The sequence below is a fragment of the Lepidochelys kempii genome, chromosome 2 (genome assembly GCF_965140285.1).
Source record: "Lepidochelys kempii isolate rLepKem1 chromosome 2, rLepKem1.hap1, whole genome shotgun sequence".
Taxonomy (NCBI): domain Eukaryota; kingdom Metazoa; phylum Chordata; order Testudines; family Cheloniidae; genus Lepidochelys; species Lepidochelys kempii.
The window spans coordinates 64,054,262-64,078,431 of record NC_136381.1 but is presented as its reverse complement, the minus strand read 5'-3'; the positions used below and the strand labels follow the sequence as shown (position 1 = coordinate 64,078,431).

Below are 24,170 nucleotides of genomic sequence, written 5' to 3'. Positions count from 1 at the left end.
ATTTAATTCCTCTTTCATTTAGCCTGAATGACAGGCAGCTATCATGCTCACCAGCTTCAACGAGGTTTGTGACTGCCCATAAAGACACACTCTCTGGGAACCACACAAAGTCCACCGTAACTGTATTAATTTTTCAGGGCTGTGATTAATTATTAGAAACAAATTCTCTGCCCTGCTCTGCCAGAGAGCTGAAAAGAGAGCAGAGACTGATGGAAGACCCCAACTCGAATTACCACAGGTGTGGGACAGTCCCCATCGGAAGGGCAGCCAGAATAGTCTGTACCACCCTCTTCTGCCCCGTCAAGGGTAAGCAAAAGGGAGTGGCTAGAAAGCGATGCATTCTGGCAATCCTCAGCTGTCAGATGGTCCCTGGAGACCACAGCCAACTGGTGCGGGTTAGACCAGCCTCTGGACTGCTCTGTTTAGTGATTGCATCAAGATTGGGCAGGGAGTGAAGCAGCCAGGACTCTTTTATAATTTTTTTTTAATAGTCTGTGTACACCTCTCAAGGAAGATACAAAACTGCTTGTGTAAACTTTATTTCAAGTATTAAAAGAAATCATTTAATACAATCAGTTCAATGAAGTGCTCTTTTATAAAGCAGAACAAAACAGCAAAGAAATAAACTTCCAAACTTATGAATAAATACGCCGATCTCACTCATATTACACCCCCCCACCCTTTGCATTTGCACACTTTGGCCCTGGTCACAACCAGTAAAGTTAACAGAAATTCCACTTGCAGGATTGTTCTCCACTATATTAGGGCTAAATCATGCATTTCTTACATAGACAAACTCTCAGGGTATGTCTACACTACAAACGCTACAGTGGCACAGCTACAGCGCTGTAGGCTAGACACTTACTACAGCAACAGAAGGGGCTTTTCTGTCACTGTAGTAAATCAACCCCCTCAAGAGGTGGTAGCTAGGTCCACGGAAGAATTCTACAGTGCAGGTAAGGTCAACTTAAATAGATCACATGGCACATGAAATTTTTCACAGCCTTGAGCAATGAAGCTATGTCAATGTAAGTTTTAGGTGTAGAAAAGCCCTACTTGGCAAAACTCCTGGGGATGCTTAAGTAAGAATTGCAGGATTTGGTCATTAGTGTGTAAGCAGTTTAGCCGCTATGCCTGTATGTAGATCGAGAGCCTGACTGTCTTCTCAGACTGGTGTAAGTCAAGAATCAGGAGTAACTCTGTTAAAAACACAGCTATGCTAATGTCATTTCTCATACTGGTAAGCCAGGACTCAGGAGTCATGCTATTGAAATCAAGACTATACTAGTGCAAAACTGGGATAAAGAGAAGAATCAGGCTCATAGTATTCTATATGAGTCCAGGATTGTCACTCAGTCTGTATGTCACTCTGAAGCCTAGAATGTCTGTCGAGTCAATGTGAAGTGATGGAAACAGCTACAAGCAGGGCTGAAAGCACTTTTTGTTTAGAATAACAACAGGTTGAATCATCACTGGAATTAGTACTCCATTACCATCCAATTTTTAAGTTCTCAGCCACGTCTTTATAAATTACACCTTTATAAATTATGACAGCATGAGCTTTCAGCTACTAGTAGAGACATAATACAACACAAAATTGTATTGTGCTGAATTGGGGTAGTCAAGCACTTACAGAAGTGAAACCTGAGAAGTGATCTAAAATGTCCTAGACTAATTAAGCTTTGCACAGTTTGACTGTAATAGTACCTAGAAATAATGAAATACAAATGCTGAATTTTATAACCAAAATACACCATGCTTATGAGTGCACTGGGCTGGATTCTTGACAGTAGTTACAGATAAAAATTTTTGCTTAATAGAATATTAATGAATGCATTTCCAGTTCTTTCTATTAGGCCTGCTACAGCTTAGCCCTTATCTGGTCATGAATAGCGAGTAAGAAGTCTTCCACCCTCTCGAATGCCCTGATAAATTCTGCACCTGTAATGCAGATGTGGTGCTGGAACTGCTGTGTGTTACTAACTTTCAATTCTGGAGACCTGAGGTTAAAACGCTATTAGGTTTGGGCCTGTGGAAGAAAAGGGAAATGAAATGGATTGCCTCATCTTCGTCCTATTTTGACATCACAAAACTACTGAACAAACTTTTCAGTAACTGAGAAGAGCTACTTCAAGTAAATGTGTTGCAAGGCAACGCAAAAGGAAAAAACACAGTAAATGCAGCTGCCTAATAATTACAATCATTACATTGTGTCAACAGTAAAAGTCTTCGCTGCCTGTATCCCTGTTAGTCACATTAGCATTACATCAAAATGTTTTTTAAAAAGGGATGAAATCCTGTCCCAACTAAAGTCAATGGCAAAACACCCCTTAATTTCAACAGGGTCAGGATTTCACCAAAAGTCAAATTATACATTATATCATCATTAAAAACTCTAGGCAGTCATATTCTTTCAAAAAGCAAACTAATTCAGGGCCTATCCAAAATCTTTCCACTGACTTCAGTGTGCTTTGGAACAGATTCTTAAGGAATAAGTGAAACTGAATAAGGGAGCAGGAGGTGAATCAATGTTTTAACCGTGCCCTCCAAACAGACTTACTTTAACTGATGCAATGCCTAAATAATACTGCACCTTCATTATGTAAATCCTACAAGGTACAGATGGTACTGCATACACTTCTTTATGTCCGTTTGCAATAATGTTTCCCTGTTATTTTGTCGTCTTTCTAAAGGACAAACAATTTTCTCTGCCAAGAGTTTGGTTACACAAGCACACATCTGTCAAGCTCAAGATCAAAAGATTATTTCATCTTTTAATTGTATTGTACTCTGACCAAGAGAAGAAAATTATGATAAATCAAATCTTTTATCTACTCAGCTGTTATCACAGAGCCCACAACGTTTTGTAGAAGTAAACTCATTTCTTTCAAATATATGGCCAAAAGTATTGCTCAGTTTTTTTAAATAAACTAGATTTGTTTCAAATTTATAAGTGCAATCTAGTTGTGGTCTCTGGAGGTAAAATGTATTTCTCTGTAGCAGGTATTAAAATGAGATCCAGGATCACTATAATGTAATTGAATTGAAATCTGTCAGATTCATGGGCCAATTCTACAGAGGTAACATAGGATAAATCACTGTAAAGTAAGCTAAGCATTTTGGCTTTCTGCCACTTGCAATGCACAACATGAGTTTAATTATGAAACTTGCAACAAATAACTTTATTTACAGATAGCTATCCTGTACTATGGGATAGATGTTCAATCAAAAAAATAGACTTGCTCAAATGGAGAAAATGTACCAGTAAAAACAGGGGTATAATTGTAAATCAATGTTTTGGTCTCTTCACCCTTATTAGGAAAATGGTGCAGGCTCTTCCGGGCTGTAAAACATTTTAAAAGAACAGATTACTTCACTGTCATCATCCATGATAGTATCTTTCTTGGTGAAATCACTGATTCTATATAGGATTATAGTAAGCAGTACTGTAATAATTTAAATTTGTGGGGAATATTATGGGGCTAGCTTTTCCAAAGATATTGGTAATAGGGATACTATATTATCATGTTTCAGAGTAACAGCCGTGTTAGTCTGTATTCGCAAAAAGAAAAGAAGTACTTGTGGCACCTTAGAGACTAACCAATTTATTTGAGCATGAGCTTTCGTGAGCTACAGCTCACTTCATCGGATGCATACCGTGGAAACTGCAGCAGACTTTATCTGCTTTATTATCATGGAAGAATATGTTAATTTTTAAGAGCAATTGCTGCTTCCGAAAACTTGATTCTTGCAGCACTGGAGACCCATGCAACACCAGAACTAATACATTGCAATACTAGACTATTAGATATTAAAATGTTGAGAAAAATTGTATTTGCAAGGAAAACAAAATCCTACTAATTCAGTTTTTTCCATCTGGAACTAGGCATACGTTAAAATTAACATGAAGTAATAAGAAATATCATTGATGAAAAGTAAATTCTGTTTCAGCAGACTGGACTGGTTGTTAAATACTCATAGAGGCTGAGTAAGTCTCCACTGGTCAGCAAATATTTTGCGTTTCTTTCCCCACATTTTATTTTTATGGTTAGGAGAAAATAGGCTTGACGGATTCTGATATATGTAAAAAATGTTCAGGAGGCAGTGTTGGCCTACACACCATTGTTGTCAATCTCGTCGGAGGACCCTTCCTGGGCTGCAGAAATTTTTTTAGCCAGCTGGAGTAATGGCTGTAGAGATATACTGAGAGGATTAACTACTGTACCTTAAGGGACTAACACAGAAGAGTTTGTGGATTAGCACAAGAGACAGAGTGACACAGCTAGACACTGCAAGAGGAAAGTGTATTGGTCTTTCTCTGAGCCTGGAGACAGTTTCCTACTTACTTTTGTCAATCCCTCTACTGTAATTACCCCAATTAAAACAAAACTCAGAAAGCTTCTGGAAATAAAATCTTCCATTCATTATCTCATTCTACCTACTTTGCCCAAGGCAGAGCGAGACTGGGATGTGAATAAGAGCTTTGAGTTCACCTAGAGTGCAGCCTCAACAATTCTAAAGTTTCATCAGTTTTTGGTGTCTGCTCAAATGTTTATATCAAATTAAAAATCGACACTCTCCTCCTGGCAAATTATTCTCTGCTAAAAGGAGTTTGTATGCTTCCATCAAAATGCTTGGCTTTTGTTGTTACTTTTGCTTAACCATTCTATTTACAAAGTCCCTCCTTTTAATAAGCCTTTAAAGCTTGCATAGTATGTGATCATAGGTATAGTATTTTGACACTTTGAAAGGGGGCCTTTTTCCCCTCTCAAAGAATATTCTACTGTTTTATCTCTCTGAAACTAAATTTTATGAATATAAATGAAAAAAGAACTATTTACCTTCATTCACTAAGAAGTCAGCTACGTAATATGCAACTTTCATAGCTGATGCAGAATGTGGTATGCCTGATGAGTTCTTCCATTCAAAAGGATTTTTCTCTGGATGCCATTGGACACCATAAATTGGGTATTTATGTGCTGTGTAAACAAATTTTCATCAATGCATGTAACATTTAGGTCTTCACTTAAATTGTGGCACGCACAATTTTATTACAATGAACACATTATTAGAGATCTCACTATATCTCACATATAATTCATAACATCTATAATGGGACCAAAAAGCCTTAAGCAGCTTGTAAAATGTATTCCCACCTAAAACTTCACATACAAGATTTCAGCCCAAGAACAATAATAGTGACGTTTAAAAAATAGTTTGGTCAATTTTACATTGTAAGAAATTAAAAGTTATAGTGAGATGCTAAATGAAAAAGGGCTTGATTCTATGCAAACAAATTTCTGCAGGTCGCTGTTCCACCATTGTAATCTGATTGCTTTAGTTGCAATATTTTAAAAAAAAAAGGAAAAATAAATGGTTTCATTATAAAAAATAAGAGTACTAAAAGTGTTATTAATTGCAGTTACGATCTAACTTCAGTACCATACACTTACTGTATAGCTTCTAGCAGAAAAATGACAAAATCCTCTCTATAGCATACTCTACTGCAGTGGTGGGCAACCTGCAGCCCACGGGCGGCCCGTCAGGGTAATCTGCTGGCGGCCCACAAGACAGTTTTTTTAACATTGACTGTCCGTGGGCATGGCCGCCCGCAGCTCCCAGTAGCCATGGTTCACCATTCCTGGGCTGCCGCTTCCTGCGGTTCCCATTGACCAGGAACAGTGAACCATGGCCACAGGGAGCTGCAGGCAGCCGTGTCTGCGGACGGTCAATGTAAACAAACTGTCTCACGGCCCGCCAGGGGATTACCCTGATGGGCCGCGTGCAGCCCGCGGGCTGCAGGTTGCCCACTACTGCTCTAATGAATCAAAACAGATGTTTCTGGAGTTAAATATGCCAGGTAAAGGCACAGGTTATGCAGGAGTCTTTTGGAAGACAGCAATTACCAGAACTGTAATCAAAGGAATGGGGGATACTGTTGGCATGTCACTAGCATAAATGGCTCTCCCTGTACTACTGGCACGGCTAAAGAGAGCAACATGGAGAGGCAGTATCTGTAGACAGCCAGCAGTGAAAGTGAAGACTATACATGTTTCATTGAGGAGGGGTTTAAGCTACAGAAACTGGAGTGGTGTTTCCATGTCTTATCCCATAGATCTGAAAATATTTCATTTGGTAAAGTGTGCTAACATATCTAGGTGTGGAGCAGTGGAGTGAGAGAGAGAACAATCAGACTCTGAAACATGCACATCTAAAGTAAAGTGCAGAGGTATAAGTTATCTTCGACAAAACATATTCTAATCAACCAGAAGGCAGGCAGTGCGGACACTTAACTCCTTATCCTAACATTAAAATTAGTAACACCACCACCACACTCACTGAGATCTTCCACACAAAAAACAAACAAACCCTCCCCCTTCTCCCTCCCAAAAAACAGCCCCACAAAACCCTATCACAGTTTACATGTTACACTGATAACTACCTTCCATTGTCGATATAAACTGCACGTCTGCATGGGTGTTAGTTGTTAGAACCTTATAGAAATTGCGTAGCTTCTCATTCTGTGTGAAATTCTGCATTAAAAAGTGACAGAAAAAATGTTTTATTTCTAGATTTAACAGAGTAACCTCGTTTTGGTTCACTAAATCAAATGATCAAATACCTGCATGGAGAGGCTCCAGTGATGAAAGTGTGCTGTCAAAGACTCAGTGGCAAGTTTTTTCAACAAGAAGTCTGGAAAATTCTTGAACATCCTGCTGTCTTGTGCAGCTTGTATAAAAAAAGACAAAGGAATATTCTCACTACCAGGCAGCCATAGGAACATCACTATTAGGATGGAGATAAATGTGATGAAGTACTGGCTGAATTAATTTTAATTCCTTTTGATTCTGTTTTCACTGAATTTTATTAATCAATAATACAATACAAACATACCCCAGTAAGAAATCTATAATACAGCTATGGCAGAGTGCAGTCTAACAATTCTCACTAGGCCATATGCTGCAGCCCTGACCCACTAAGGGCCCCATTCTGCCTCCTTTGCTCACACTCATTAGAACCACGTTCTACCATTAATTTCAATGGTGTGGTTGAGGTACTACTCTGTGTAGTTAGGAATGGCAGAATTTTTCAAAATAAGGCAAGGCAACAGGATTTAGTCCATTGATTAATTACTGCAATCAATGGAAGAAATCCTGCTTATTGCTCCTAGAGAAAAAAAACAAACAAAAAAGCATCATTCAGAGCCATCTTCTGCCACTCTTATGCTGAGTTGCATCTCATTTTGCAAGTAGTCCCACTGATTTCAATACTATATATCAGGGATCGGCAATCTTTGGCATGCGGCCCACCAGGGTAAGCCCCCTGGCAGGCCGGGCCGGTTTGTTTACCTGCACGTCTGCAGGTTCAGCTGATCGCGGCTCCCACTGGCTGCCGTTCGCCATCCCAGGCCAATGGGGGCTGCAGGAAGGGTGACCAGCACATCCCTCGGCCCGCACCACTTCCCGCAGCCCCCGCTGGCCTGGAGCGGCGAACCGTGGCCAGCGAGAGCCGCGAATGGCTGAACTTGCAGACGTGGCAAGTAATCAAACAAGCCTGGCCCGCCGGGCTTACCCTGGTGGGCCGCAGGCCAAAGGTTGCCAATCCCTGCTATATATTATAGTATATAAGGATTCAGAGCTCATTACAGAGTTAGGGGGCTGGATCAAAATTATGGATCTAGGACCAAACTTTCCCAAAGTTCATAGCTTTTCAGATCCATAATTTTGGTCAGGCCTTTCTCTAATTACCCATGAGCTGCAAATAGTTTGCCCTTTAATTTTTCAGTCACAGAATTTTATTGGCTTTCTTACAGAAGTAACAATATTAATATTATAAAAACATTAGTCACCTATTTCAAACCTTCAACCATAAATATTGGTTTATTACAAGAAAAAAAAAATCCTGTGAATCCAAATGACATTAGCAGTGTAACAGGATTGTTCACCTGTAGTAAAGTTCAGTGGGAGAGCAAAATCCTCAGTATTAGTCCAAGTCAGTAAAATCTCCCCGCTGGTGAGGTATGTAAGCTCTTCATATCCCAGACATGTTCCCCATACAGGAAAATAGTCTCCTTTATCATTAGCCTTTAAAATAAGAAACAAAAAAATGAAGAAATGGGTCAACACATACAGTAATTTACGTACAAGTTAACAAACTGTAAATCCCTTTTACTTCTATAGGACTTTTTCTGCAACATCTAGCCCTTTTATGTGCTTGACGTTTGCATAGCCAGCAATTTTATGCCCTGGATTCCTGGAGGAGAAATTTGGACATAAGAATATAAGAAAGGCCATACTGGGTCAGACCAAGATCCATCCAGCCCAGTATCCTGTCCACCGACAGTGGCCAATGCCAGGTGCCCCAGAGGGAGTGAACCTAACAAGTAATGATCTAGTGATCTCTCTCCTGCCATCCATCTCCACCCTCTGACAAACAGAGGCTAGGGACACTATTCCTTACCCATCCTGGCTAATAGCCATTAATGGACTTAACCTCCATGAATTTACCCAGTTTTCTTTTAAACCCTGCTATAGTCTTAGCCTTCACAACCTCCCCAGGCAAGGAGTTCCACAGGTTGACTGTGTGCTGAGTGAAGAACTTCCTTTTATTTGTTTTAAGCCTGCTGCCCATTAATTTCATTTGGTGGCCCCTAGTTCTTATATTATGGGAACAAGTAAATAACTTCTCCTTATTCACTTTCTCCACACCACTCGTGATTTTATATACCTCTACCATATCCCCCCCTTAGTCTCCTCTTTTCCAAGCTGAAAAGTCCTAGCCTCTTTAATACCTCCTCATACGGGACCCATTCCAAACCCCTAATCATTTTAGTTGCCCTTTTCTGAACCTTTTTAATGCCAGTATATCTTTTTTGAGATGAGAAGACCACATCTGTATGCAGTATTCAAGATGTGGGTGTACCACAGATTTATATAAGGGCAATAAGATATTCTCTGTCTTATTCTCTATCCCTTTTTTAATGATTCCTAACATCCCGTTTGCTTTTTTGACTGCTGCTGCACACTGCGTGGACTTCTTCAGAGAACTATCCACAATGACTCCAAGATCTTTCTCCTGATTAGTTGTAGCTAAACTAGCCCCCATCATATTGTATGTATAGTTGGGGTTATTTTTTCCAATGTGCATTACTTTACATTTATCCACATTAAATTTCATTTGCCATTTTGTTGCCCAATCACTTAGTTTTGTGAGATCTTTTTGAAGTTCTTCATAGTCTGCTTTGATCTTGACTATCTTGAGAAGTTTAGTAACATCTGCAAACTTTGCCACCTCACTGTTTATCCCTTTCTCTAGATCATTTATGAATAAGTTGAATAGGATTGGTCCTTGGACTGACCCCTGGGGAACACCACTAGTTACCCCTCTCCATTCTCAAAATTTACCATTTATTCCTACCCTTTGTTCCCTGTATTTTAACCAGTTCTCAATCCATGAAAGGATATTCCCTCTTATCCCATGACAACTTAATTTATGCAAGAGCCTTTGGTGAGGGACCTTGTCAAAGGCTTTGTGGAAATCTAAGTACACTATGTCCACATGTTTGTTGACCCCCTCAAAGAACTCTAATAGATTAGTAAGACATGATTTCCCTTTACGGAAACCATGTTGACTTTTGCGCAACAATTTATATTCTTCTATGCATCTGACAAATTTTATTCTGTACTATTGTTTCAACTAATTTGCCCAGTACTGACGTTAGACTTACCGGTCTATAATTGCCAGGATCACCTCTAGAGCCCTTCTTAAATATTGGTGTTACATTAGCTATCTTCCAGTCATTGGGTACAGTAGCTGATTTAAAGGACAGGTTATAAACCATAGTTAATAGTTCCGCAATTTCACATTTGAGTTCTTTCAGAACTCTTGGGTGAATGCCATCTGCTCCCGCTGACTTGTTTCTGTTAAGTTTCTCAATTAATTCCAAAATCTCCTCTAGTTGCACTTCAATCTGTGACAATTCCTCAGATATGTCACCTACAAAAGATGGCTCAGGTTTGGGAATCTCCCTCACATCCTCAGCCGTAAAGACTGAAGCAAAGAATTAATTTAGTTTCTCTACGATGACTATCGTTTTTAAGTGCTCCTTTTGTATCTCCATCGTCCAGGGGTCCCACTGGTTGTTTAGCCGGCTTCCTGCTTCTGATGTACTTAAAAAACATTTTGTTATTACCTTTTGAGTTTTTGGCTAGCTGTTCTTCAAACTCCTTTTTGGCTTTTCTTATTACATTTTTACATTTAATTTGGCAGTGCTTATGCGCCTTTCTATTTACCTCACTAGGATTTGACTTCCACTTTTTAAAAAATGCCTTTTTATCTCTCACTGCTTCTTTTACATGGTTGTTAAGCCACGGTGGCTCTTTTTTAGTTCTTTTACTGTGTTTTTTAATTTGGGGTATACATTTAAGTTGAGTTTCTATTATGGTGTCTTTGAAACGAGTCCATGCAGCTTGCGGGGATTTCACTCTAGTCACTGTGCCTTTTAATTTCTGTTTAACTAACCTCCTCATTTCTGCATAGCTCCCCTTTCTGAAATCAAATGCCAGAGTGTTGGGCTGTCGAGGTGTTCTTCCTACCACAGGAATGTTAAATGTTATTATATTATGGTCACTATTTCCAAGTGGTCCTGTTACAGTTACCTCTTGGACCAGATCCTGCGCTCCCCTCAGGACTAGACCGAGGAGTTGCCTCTCCCCTGGTGGGTTCCTGTACCGGCTGCTCCAAGAAGCAGCCATTTAAAGTATCGAGAAATTTTGTCTCTGCATTTCATCCTGAGGGGACATATTGAAATCCCCCACTATTACTGAGTTTTTTATTTTGATAGCCTCTCTAATCTCCCTGAGCATTTCATCGTCACTATCGCTGTCCTGGTCAGGTGGTCAATAATAGATCCCTACTGTTATATGCTTATTAGAGCATGGAATTACTATCCAGAGAGATTCTATGGAACATGTGGATTTTTATTTCATTTGATTCTACATTTTCTTTCACATATAGTGCCCCCCGCCCCTCCCCGGCATGACCTGTTCTGTCCTTCTGACATATTTTGTACCCTGGAATGATTGTGTCCCACTGATTGTCCTCACTCCACCAGATTTCTGTGATGCCTGTTATATCAATATCCTCCTTTAACACGAGGCACTCTAGTTCACCCATCTTATTATTTAGACTTCTAGCATTTGTGTACAAGCACTTTAAAAACCTGTCACTGTTTATTTGTCTGCCCTTTTCTGATGTGTCAGATTCTTTATGTGAATATTTCTCATCTGAACTGGCCCATACTTTATCCTCTTCCATCCTCTCCTCCTGACTAAAACCTAGAGAATCTCTATCAATAGATTCTCCTCTAAGAGAAGTCTCTGTCCAATCCACGTGCGCCTCTGCAGCAATCAGCTTTCCCCCATTTCTTAGTTTAAAAACTGCTCTGCAACCTTTTTAATGTTAAACAACATAAAACAGAAAGTGTCAGTGTTACCTTAAAAACAATTAAACCAATGTGAAACTTGAGCTAAGGGCAAAACTAGGAGAAGGAAAGAAGAGCTAAGCAAAAGCAGAATGAAACCTTCAACTTAAAGAAGCACATAAAGCTCTAAAGAGAGAAGATCCGGACAGCAAGCAGGTGGCATTTCTACACCATACGCATGGTTTAAAAGCTCTGTTGCCCCAGAACATTATTTATTTGTGATGGCTCAGTGCATTTTCTTAATTTCTTTCTAGAACAAATTTCTGAGTTGTGACCCAACTTGAGAAGTTATTACTCAAAAGCTATTTTTCTGGAAAGATCTAAGCAACTGAAACTCAGGGCTTAGAAAGAAAGTGCCATCTCCATCTTTACTATATCCCTGATACTGTGACTGTAAAAACTCACATAGGATATTTACTCCTATAGTAAACTACTGATATATAAAATATCTTTGCAAAGAAGCTCCAAAAGCATTACAGTATCTTTCTAGCTATTTGCCATGTAAGTGCTAGATATGTTAGGCTTGCTACTCCTCTCACTTACTCTGATGCAAATGAGGAGTAACTAATGTCAAAGGAGTTACATCAGTTTAAGTGAAATTATAATCAAGCCGTTAACATATACTCCCCTTACTTTTGCTGTGCCTAAAAATGCAGCCTAGAGATTAACCACTTATTTAACAGCATTAAAGTCTGTAATTTATAATTTATAAGCTGAGGAAAAAATCTTTGATGAAATCCTTGCCTCATTTAAGTCAATGACAAAACTCCCATTGACTTCAATGGGTCTAGGATTTCACCCCTTGTGTGTACACGTAATTTAAAAACAGTCACATCAAGTAACCTCTTTATTTTGAATTTGATGAGGGAAAGTGGGAAGAGACACTGATGTGAATTTAAAAGAATAGTAGAAATTCCAATCATCTTCATACATGCAAACATCACCTTGACTTCTATAACTCACATTGCACTTACAAATGTATCAGTATTTTATAGTGCTAATTAAGTCTCAAAGGATGCAGTTCAGAGCACACAATTTCAGGAGTAAAACAGAGAAAAGCATGCCAGGAAAGGACATCTATAAAGAACTGGAAATTACTTTCTAAGTTTTCAATTATCTTGATTACATACAGCAAGTCAAATAAGATTTTTCCTCAAGCTCTGTATATGAAGTGATGACAAGCAATTTACTGAGTTGCTATGAAACTTTCGTGCAATTTCATCATACTGTTTACTGTAACGGTGCCCCCACCAGACATTGTGGCCCCAATCCTCCACACTTACTTACATGCTTAACTTAATGCATTGTGCGTAGTTTCATTGAGGTAAATGGGACTACTTATACTGCATAAAGGTAAGCATGTCTTTGCAATATCAGGGGCTATGATACCCAGATGACAATGCCCATGAACAAAGATGGGTGGTCAAGTTGAAACGCTTTAAAGGGGCCTGGTTTTCAGAAAGTGCAGAGCACTCACCCAAACCCCTGAAAATCTTGGCCTCAGTTAGTACTGAGCACAACATATGAGCACCATTTCTGCTTCATAAAAAATACACAGTCTTTCTTAGTATCTAGTGTAAGTGTTGGCAATAAAGGGTGACTAAGCTAAATTTTACAAGTAATGTTGTACAAATAAAGAAATTAACAACTGACTTCACTTAAATTATTTAGCGATGGGCCTCAAACCTTAAAGTTCAGATTCTAATTTTCTGGAGGTGTTCATTTGAGACCTGCATCTAATGCTATTAGATGATTTGTTAAACACACATACCAGTAGTCAGTTGCTTATTAACAGGAATATACTGCACTCCAGTTGCAGATGTCCAAATATCAGCCTCCCATGATTTTGGTCCTTGAACACTGACAATAACCAGAACAGTTTTTCCTTTAAGTAGTTACCTTTAGTGCCTTGTTGTAAAATATCCTAGCAATCCTGGAATATTCTGAAGTCTTAAGATCAACACCACCTCCTGGGAAAAGCACCCTGAAAAACAACAAAATATTATTACATGTAAATAACTATAGGTCTAGGCATAATACAATATGTAAACATGGACAGGGCTGACAAGAACCCTGAGACCTAAACTCACTGGAGGCAAACACCAAACCATATGATCACAATGTCTATGTGCTACAGTAAATTCCAACACTTAAAAAAGGAGGGGTGTGCGAGCTGCTGAGAATAACTAAAGATAATATTTTCAGAGTGAGAAGAACCTGAAGCTAAAACATACAAGCCTTACAAGATAAAAGGCCATAATTAGCATTCTGATCCAAAGCTTCCATATTACGATTCAATGGATGCCGTTAATTTCTTTTACTGATTTTATTTATTATTTTTATAAAGTCAGCTTCTCACAGTCCTTACTTTACAGAACAGAGCAGCGAGACAGGGTGTGGCCCACCCTTACTCACTTGTGCAGCCCTCCTCAGATTGTGACTCTCATCACAGATGAGTTGGGATGAAAGGTAAACAGCAGCTACTTGACCACTACTCCCATTTGCAAGTATTTGGGTGGCAAGAGGATAAAGAGTGGGAAAAGACTTGAGTCTGCCCTCTCCAATAGCCAGCCAGATATGCCCATTTGCTCAGGGCAGAAGATGAAGTTACAGTAGAACCTCAGAGTTACAAACACCAGTTACGAACTGATCGGTCAGTCACACACCTCATTTGGAACCATAAGTACATAATCAGTTAGCCGCAGAGACAACAACAACAACAAAAAAAGCAAATATAGTACAGTACTGTGTTAAATGTAAACTACTAAAAATATAAAGGGAAAGTTTAAAAAAAGAGGTTTAACAATGTAAAGAAACTGTTTGTGTTTGTTTCATTTAAATTAAGATGGTTAAAAGCAGCATTTTTCTTCTACATATTGAAGCTTCAAAGCTGTATTAAGTCAATGTTCAGTTGTAAACTTTTGAAAGAACAACCATAGCATTTTGTTCAGAGTTACTAACATTTCAGAGTCACGAACAATCTCCAATCCGAGGCGTTGTAACTCTAAGGTTCTACTGCGCCATCTAGCCCAAAATGCAAGTGTGTTTGGCCTTCTACAGAACATAAAGACATTGTCCTTGTCACAAAGAGTCTGCAATCTAAGGACCTAGCACTGCCACCTTTACTCACATTGAGTCACATCTTACTCCACAAGAAATCCCATGGAAACTATTCATGGAGTAAAATATCATTCAACCCAAGTAAGGGTGGCAGAATCAGGCCCTCAGCTGACACAATACCATAAGGGGTGAGTTGAGTGGAGCAAGGAACCTGGGAGAAAAAGTTTCAAGGAGGAAGTGCAGGAGAAAGAGGGGAAGACAGGAAAAAGGGTAGAGGAACCATGGAGAGGATTGGAAGAGGAGACAGAGAAAGAGTAAGGAGGGAAACAGCAAGCAGGCAAGCAGCAAGGGCTGTGAAATAGCTTTGGCAAAATGAAGGCCATCACTGAAAGGGGATATAGACAACATGAGAAAAGTGAAAGTGGGCTGCTGGCTTCCATTCAAATGCTGCTCCTATCAGCCTGCTCACAGGCAGAAAGGGGTGCCAAAATAAGTAGGGCTGTCAAGCGATTAAAAAAATCAGATTAATCACGTGATTGCTCACACTGCTAAACAATAATAGAATACCATTTATTTAAATATTTTTGGATGTTTTCTACATTGTCAAATATATAGATTTCAATTATAACAGAATACAAAGTGTACAGTGCTCACTTTATATTTATTTTTATTACAAATATTTTCACTGTAAAAATATATATATTTTTCAATTCACCTCATACAAGTACTGTAGTGTAATCTTTTTATCATGACAGTTGAACTTACAAATGTAAAATTATGTACCAAGAAACTGCATTAAAAAATAAAGCAATGTAAAACTTTAGAGCCTACAAGTCCAATCAGTCCTACTTCTTGTTCAGCCACTCACTCAGACAAACAAGTTTGTTTAAATTTGCAGATGATAATGCTGCCCGCTTCTTGTTTACAATGTCACCTGAAAGAGAGAACAGGCAATCGCATGGCACTGTTGTAGCCAGCGTTGCAAGATATTTACATGCCAGATGTGCTAAAGCTTCATATATCAAGGGGTAGCTGTGTTACTTTGTATCCACAAAAACAACAAGGGGTCTGGTGACACCTTAAAGACTAACAGATTTATTTGGGCATAAGCTTTCGTGGGTAAAAAACCACTTCTTCAATTGCATCTGAAGAAGTGGTTTTTCACCCCTGAAAGCTTATGCCCAAATAAATCTGTTAGTCTTTAAGGTGTCACCAGACCCCTTGTTGTTTTTAAAGCTTCATATGTTACTCCTAAGGGCATTCTGTGCCAAAAAATTTAAAATTCAAGTTTTATTTGTCAATAAATAAATGCAGAGGCTCCAGCATGGCAGTGGGGAGCACAGACTACTGGCTGTGTGAAGGTGGGGACCACCCTTCAGCTTCCCCACCCCTCATCCTCCCGACATGGACTCAGTGGTGAGGCTGCACCCAACCCTGACACAGCATAAGGCCTGGGCCTGCCCCAGAAACACTCTTGGGCCCTGCACCAGGTTTTGAGCAGGCAGGCTCAACCAGGCAGGATCTAGTTGTGGAGGGGCTCAGTGTGAGGGGACCCAGGTGTGGGGTGAGAGGATTCTGTGTGAGACTATCTAGGTGCAGGCAGCTCAGTGGGTATTCTAGGTGCGTGGGCAATGGGACTCTACAGGGGCTTCAAAGTGACAGTGGCTGGGGCTCAGCAGAGGTCTCGGTGTAGGGGTCTCAGCAGGGGTGTCTGGGTGCTGGGGAAGTGGGGGTTGGTGGGGTGGGGGTCTGGGTGCAGCTAGTTGGGAGTCAGTGGCATGGGGATCTGGATGTGGGGGGCTCCAGGGAGTGCAGGGGGGTGGGGCTCATCAGGGTGGGGGTTTAAGTGCAGGGAGCTCAGTGGGGGCGTGGTCTGGGTTCAGGGAGGCTCCAGATGCAGGGGCTGAGGTTCAGTGGGGTGGGGTTCAGGTATGGTGTGCTAGGGGCTTCTGGGTGTATGGGGTGAGGCTTGGTGTGAGTGTCTGGGTATGGGAAGTCCAGATGCACGGGGGTTGGGTGGATGGGGGAGCATCTCCCCATACAGTGACCCCTCCCTCCACAGCTGTGGTGTGATGGGGGCAGGAAACAGAGGAGGATGATGAGCATGGGAGGATGCTGCAACTGGGGGAGGGTCGGACACAGCCCCAGCCACTCCTTGCAGGGGAAAGGGAAGTCGTGTCCTCTCCTGCCTCCAGCCCAGCCAGGATTAACAGCTGATTCTGGCTCAGGATAGGAGCCACTGGCTTGGATGTCCCCAGCCCTGCGGTGATTTACCTCTCTGACGGCTGCCTGAAACAATGAATCTGCGCAGCTAGGGACTGGTACGTGACTACTCTTGCAGATTCCCTTTGCTTCCCCCCAGAAAAATGACTTTCTGATAGGGAAGCAAAGAAATCTGCGGGGAACATGAATTCTATGCATGCGCAGTGCTGCAGGTTTTCCCAGGAGTAATATGTCCCTTCATCTTTAACCACCATTCTAGAGGACATATGTCCATGCTGATGACAGGTTCTGCTTGATAACGATCCAAAGCAATGCGGACTAATGCATGTTCATTTTCATCATCTCAGTCAGATGCCACCAGCAGAAGGTTGATTTTCCTTTTTGGTGGTTTGGGTTCTGTAGTTTCCCTCATCAGAGTGTTACTCTGTTAAGACTTCTGAAAGCATGCTCCACACCTCCACACCTCTCAGGTTTTGGAAGGCACTTGAGATTCTTGAACCTTGGGCTGAGTGCTGTAGCTATCTTTAGAAAGTTCACATTGGTACCTTCTTTGCATTTTGTCAAATTTGCAGTGAAAGTGTTCTTAAAACAAACAACTTCATCCGAGACTGCTATAACATGAAATATATGGCAGAATGTGTGTAAAACACAGAGCAGGAGACATCCAATTCTCCCCCAAGGAGTCCAGTCACAAATTTAATTAACTCCTTATTTTTTTAACAAGCGTCATCAGCATGGAAGCATGTCCTCTAGATTGGTTGCCGAAGAATGAAGGGGCATACAAATCTTTAGCGCATCTGGCACATAAATATCTTGCGACACCAACTACAATAGTGCCATGCGAATGCATGTTCTTTCAGGTGACATTGTAATTAAGAAGTGGGCAGCATTATCTCCTGTAAATGTAAACAAACATGTTTCTCTTAGCGATTGGCTGAAGAAGTAGGATTGAGTGGACTTGTAGGCTCTGAAGTTTTACATTGTTTTGAGTGCAGTTATGGAACAAAGAAAATCTACATTTGTAAGTTGCACTCTCATGATAAAGAGATTGCACTACAGCACTTGTCTGAGATTAACTGAAAAATACTATTTCTTTTATCATTTTTACAGTGCAAATATTTGTAATAAAAATATAAAGTGAGCACTGTACATTTTGTATTCTGTGTTGTCATTGAAATCAATAGATCTGAAAATGTAGAAAAACATCCAAAATATATAACAAATTTCAATTGGTACTCTATTGTTTAACAGTACAATTAAAACTGTGATTAATCACAATTAATTTTTTAATCACGATTAATGCACACACCTGCAAGAAAGAAGATTACACTTGCATTCCCTACTTAGAAAAATGAAGTATCGGAGTCTGGAATCACTAAAGGCAAAACCAAGCACTTAACAGTAAAACAACAGTGGCTTTGATAACATCTGTTTTGGAAAGACTTTATGTTAATGGACATTTCAACAGGAAACTGATGCTCAAAGCTTACCCATTAATAGACTGGAAAATCTTATCATACTCTTCTTCTGAACGATTCAGTCTGAAATCCCAACAAAGATAGTTATAGGTATGTCTAAAACTTCATCACATTTTACTATTAAAATACCAAAGATACTTAATACAAGCCATCTGCAATGGACATGGAAAGTTTATAAAAACCATGTATGAAAACTAAGGAAGGGAGTAATTCTAGGTCACTAAAGGCCAAAATCTGCCCCCCCCCCCCCACTGTTATAAATGGTACCTTACTCTTCCAGTAGTCTATGAAGAGCGTACAACTACAAAACGTGGAATAACTGGCTAGGTGGCAGCAGTGTAAAAAGGAGCTGAGGGTTACAGTGGACCAGAAATTGAATATGAGTCAACAATGTGATGCAGCTACAAAAAACTAATATTCTGACGTGTATTAATAGGAGTGTCATCTGTAAGTCACAGGAGGTAATTTTCCTGCCTACTCAATGCTGGTGAGACCTCAGCTGGAGTACTGGCTCCAGTTCTGGGTGCCACACTTTAGGAGACATATGAACAAATTGGTAAGAGTCCAAAGGAGAGCAACAAAAATGATAGAAGGTTTAGAAAACCTGACCTATGAGGTTAGAAAAACTGTGTATGTCTACTACTGAGAAAAGAAGACTGAGTGGGGGGACCTAATAACAGTTTTCAAATATGCTAACGGCTGTTATAGAGGACAATGATCAATTGTTCTCCATGGCCACTGAAGGTAGAACAAGAAAGGACTGGCCTTAATCTACAGCAAGCAAGATTTAGGTTAGATATTAGGGAAAACTTTCTAACTATAAGGATAGTTAAGTGCTGAAATAGGCTTCCAACGGAGGTTGTGAAATCCCCATAATTGCAGGTTTTTAAAAACAGGTTGAATACACACCTGTCAGGGATGGTCTAGGTTTACCTAGTCCTGCCTCCATAAGGGAGCGGGGGGGGGGGGGAGACTATATGACCTCTTGAGGACTCTTCCAGCCTTAAATTTCATAAATGGAAACTTACTCTTCAGGGAGTCAGACTCTTCAGGCCTCCTAGAGCAGGGGTGGGGAACCTCCAGCCTTTATCCGGCCCACAGCAAGTCCCCATGCCACGGGCCAGAAGCCCTGAGCCTCGGCAGCCCCCCGCAGGGCTGGAGCCGTAAGTGCCAGCTTGCTCCCTTGCGGGAGGAGGGCTGACAGACCATTAAATCTCTGGTTGCCTCCATGCAGCTCCCAGAAGCAACTGACATGTCCCTGCGGCCACTAGGAGCACGGGCGATTGGGGAAACTTTGCGCGCTGCCCCTGCTCCCAGCAACAGTTCTGCAGGTCCCATTGGCTGGGAACCGAGGCTAAGGGGAGCTATGAGGGTGGGGCCTGCAAGCGCAGGCAGCACGCACAGCCCCCTGGCCCCTCCGCCTAGGGGCCGGACATGGTGGCTGCTTCTGGGAGCAGCGCAGAGCCTACCTTAGTCCCACTACACCGCCAACCAGGAGCCGCCTAAGGTAAGTGCTGCCCAGCGGAGTCCGCAACCCAAACCCTCTGCCCCAGGTCAGAACACCCTCCTGCACCCTAACTCCCTCCCAGAGCCTTCCCTCCCACCCCAACCCCTTGCCCCAGCCCTGAGCCCACTCCCACACTCCAAACCCCTTGGCCCTGGCCCAGAGCCCTCTCCTGCACCTCAAACCTCTCATCCCCAGCCCCACCCCAGAGCCTGCACCCCTGCCCCAGCCCAGAGCCTGCTCCCACACTCTGAAGCCCTCATTTCTGGCCACACCCTGGAGCCTCCACCCTCCCTCCCCCGCAAGGCTGTATGGCCTGTGACTGGTTTTTTTCTGTGAGTCAGTGGCCCCTGATAGAAAAAAGGTTCCCCACCCCTGCCCTAGAGCCATGCATGGATGTGACAGACTGCATGCAGATCTCACCCCTTTCACATAGAAGTGGGGACTCCACCAACTTCTTTATCCTATCTCCACACCTGTCAGCCTCAAAGAATTTAGAAAAGGCAATACAGTCTGCATGGCCCCTCACATCAATTAATGGGGCTTTGGGAACAACCCCTGCTGGTGTCTCTCCTTTGGAGCATGGTGTCAGAGCTGGTGCAGAGGTATAGGCAGCCATGTGAGTATATGATTAACAGTGATTTATAAACATGAGATCTTATTCCATTCTCACACTGATTTTATGGTTCACTGACTTCAGAGTAGTTACTCCTGATTTACACCTATGTCAGCAAGGTCAGAATTGCCCCACTTGTTAAACACACACTCTGACTATCACCTGCCACACTCAGTCCTAGCTTTCTCAATTTGCCCCATCCGCCTTTTTAGCTAAGAGCCAGTCTCTGTGAACAAGGAGCGTGTTTTGCCACAGGTTCTCAGATCAAAGTCCCGGGGAGATTCAGAAAGCTGGGGAAGACCAATGGGATCATCAAAACATTGGCTATGAAGAATGATTTCATGCTGTTTTGACACTTGGTTGTGTTCTTGTTTTGTAGCAGTATCCAACTACTACTTTAATTCCTACTAATATCGTATTTGCGGTTATAGTTTTACATTTTACTGTTGGCCACGAAGTGCTCTTTCTGGCAGCCTATTGCCTGCATAAGCCAGAATGTTACTCTGATCCAGAACTTGGAATATTTGCAAAACATAGAGCTCTTTGTGGTAGTAGTTAGTGAGCCGGAGTATGAGAGGAATCAGATCTGAACACTTCAAGCACTAGTGGCAGTCTCCCTCCATACCCTGAGTCCTAGCTTTACTTATGTACACGTGGCAATATATGGCCCTGAAGGCAATAGCATGTATTTGGAAACTTCACAGATCACAGCTAGCAGCTGGTACATATATTAAGTCTGAAAATGAAGAAACTTTTAATACACTGCATTGGCAGCACCAGCTTGCTGTGAGTCTAGCCTCCATTCCTAGAGATCTTGCAAAGTGCTGCGCACTTTCTTTAGTCTGTGAGGGATTAAAATTATAAAGTGAGTCAGCACTTACGCATTAAGCACCTTTCAAGATTAGGCATTTATGCAGTACAAAAGGCCTGGAATTACCACCTGTAACTATATGAGAGCCTACCTTATTGGCACAACTCGTGCACCAGCAGATTCTAGGAACTTCACATATGAAGCAGCAATGTAGGAACTTCCAAACCTACTGAAACTTGTAAAGTCACACTCCTGTGCCAATATCCCTACAGTGTCCAGAAAACAGAGACTCTGAGATAGCGCGTAATGACAGTAGTTATAGTCCAGAAGAAGGCAAATTAAATCAAAACTCTCATTCCTTTCACTAACTGATTTGATTCATATACTACATTGAGCAGTATTATACTTAATGATTTACCATGAAATATGAGAAAATTGGAATAATAAGCAAATAAGCTTGCTTAGTAATGGGGTATCAAATGAAACCATTTTAACAGTTTGACTTTAAATTCCCTGCCTTATTTGATTAGTTCCACAACTTCTTATAAACATATTTTCTATATTTAATTTGTTTAGAGCATAACTAAAATATCTTTATTTATCAAAGCACTTTAAAGACAAGGTCCCAGCTCCAAAGAGTTTAAAATCAAATCCCTGACGCTGCAGCCTAATCTCTATAGTTGGACCACTGGCCCCACACAGTGAATCGAGAGGATTCCATAAGAGTTCAGTGTCATCCACACAGATTGGACTGCAATATTGGGACCATAGTTATATGTATCAGAGTTGAGATGACAGGCAACACAGGTTATTTACTTTACGTCCAATGTTGCAGGCTTTTTTTGTGGTGACAGGCAGTGTTAGAATTTTCCATTTTCACCTTTTTATGGATTTATATTTTCAAAAACATCAGAAATACTAAAAACCATATCTTAAACATTAGCCATACAAAAACCTACAATAAGGTCCATTTGTAATTCTAAAACTAATACCATTTTAGGCCCTAATCCTTCAAACACTTACTCTTGCACTTAACTTTAAGCATGTGAGTAGTCCCATTAAAATCACAATGTATGTACTTCAACTGAAGCACATGTAGGTCTGCAGGATTGGGGCCTCAGACATACCTTTTTCGAGGATTTACACAAAGATACTTGGACATTTTCTAAATGTCCATTCTGCAGCACATAACCAGACCAGAACACTACATTAGAATGTTTTCTAGACTGTTGTGCAACTGTGCCACATGACTCACTGTATCACAGCTTCTGGAAACAGCAAAAATGAAAAAAAAAATAGTTTGCTGACTAATTGCTTACTATTTTTACTTTACATATGGAAAGCAAAGACCTGGTAACAAACAAACCAGCTCTGGAAAAGGAAACTTTTTTTTTTTTTTAAACAAAATCAACACTTGTTCTGACTTCAAAAGGGAGCAGAGGGGCTTTTCTGAAAAAGTTGAGAGGGTGGGTGGGTGGAGGGGACTCCTGAGTGTCTATGTACCTCGGTCCCCCATCTGTAAGATGGAGATAACTGTACTTCCTTAGCTCTCAGGTGTTCTGAAGACGAATACTCTAATAGGGCTAGTCTACACTAGAAGCGCTACATCAGTGCGGCTGCACATCTGATGAAGATGCTCTATGCTGACGGGAGAGCTCTCTCTCCTCAGCATAATTACTCCACCTCCATGTGAGGCAGAAGGTGGTCAGGCGAGCCTCTCCTGCTGACATACCGCTTGTGTGGACAGCGCTGAGGTCGCTGTAACTTACATCGCTCAGGGGCGTGGCTTTGTCACATCCCTGAGTGAGGTACGTTATATTGACTTAAGTGATAGTGCAGACCTACCCTAAAACAGTTTCTCGATGACAGGTCCGGCACTGGTCCCTGACATCTCCCTGATAGTTTAGGAAGGCAGCAAACCAGGCCCTAGTATCAAAAAGGTTGAGAAACACTGCTCTAAAAGATTAGGACGTGCTCAGATCCTATCGCAGTGGGAGTATATGGGCGCACTGGATAGATACAGTCACATAGTCTTTCGCCTGATGAGTCAGTGCAGGCTACGTTGTTATTGCTGAGGCTGACACTATCCTAACAGGTGAGACGGGTAGGCAGTGAGAAGATGGCTCCTTGTTGACACAATGAAGCTTTGTACTCAGGATGTCAACACCACCCTCCCCACAGAGGTGTCAGACCTGGGGGGGGGGGGGAGGAGGGGAGTTTTGGAGGAAGGAGAAGGTATTTTGGCCTCATTTTAATACTTTTCCCCCAATTGACCCTCTCGTGTTAACATCTGCCCTAACCACCCTCTGCTCCCTCCTCTCTACAAGGGGGCGTGGGGCTCTCCCCCCCTGCGAACACGGGGCACACCTCTCGCACGCAGGGGCTGTCACGGTGCCCGCCGCGCCCCGGCTCCCTGCCCCTGAGCTTCTTACCAATGATGGGTCTCTCGTTGCTGCCCCCCCGGCGGCTCCCCGACACCACGGAGGCCAGAGCACTGGCGCAGAGGAGGAGCAGCAGGAGGAGACGGACGCCCGGCGGGCAGCCTGGCCCGGGATAGCGCAGCATTGCTCCCGCGCCGCCGCCCGGCTCCGCACTGGCTCTGCGGGGCTGCAAGTGCGCCGGGCCCGCCGCCCTTCCTGAGGGGCCGGCGCCGGCACCGCCTTCCCCGGGCGGCGGGCTGCACCCTGGGAAACGTAGTTCCGCTGCGGGGCTCCGCCGCAGGAAGGGGCTCTGCGGGAAGGGGCCACATGGCCTCCCCCAAGTGCCCGAAACCACGGGGCCAGGCAATCAGAGCCCCGGGGCAGCCCCAGCGGGTGGAGGCAGGGGAGGAGCAGGTGTAAACCCGAGAGCAGAGAGCCTGAGCTGTATCAATGCCTGAGCTACCCCACCCCCGTTCCTGCTGGCTGGCTCGCTCCTCCCAGGTGTGCTGTGACCGACGGACTGTCCTGGGGCATCGCTGGCTCGCTCTGTTACTCTGGGAGGAAACGCGGGCAATG

General features: G+C 42.2%; 1 protein-coding gene across 1 annotated transcript; it reads right to left on the bottom strand.

Annotated features, from left to right (window-relative positions):
- Window positions 1-523: 523 nt before the first annotated feature.
- Window positions 524-23,923, bottom strand: GGH (gamma-glutamyl hydrolase). The gene is given in 10 exon segments (XM_073331045.2): window positions 524-3,343; window positions 4,842-4,979; window positions 6,443-6,533; window positions 6,623-6,729; window positions 7,946-8,084; window positions 13,382-13,466; window positions 18,256-18,306; window positions 21,326-21,440; window positions 23,607-23,778; window positions 23,780-23,923. Coding segments are annotated over 10 exon segments (1,164 nt in total). The 3' UTR covers window positions 524-3,221.
- Window positions 23,924-24,170: the final 247 nt, after the last annotated feature.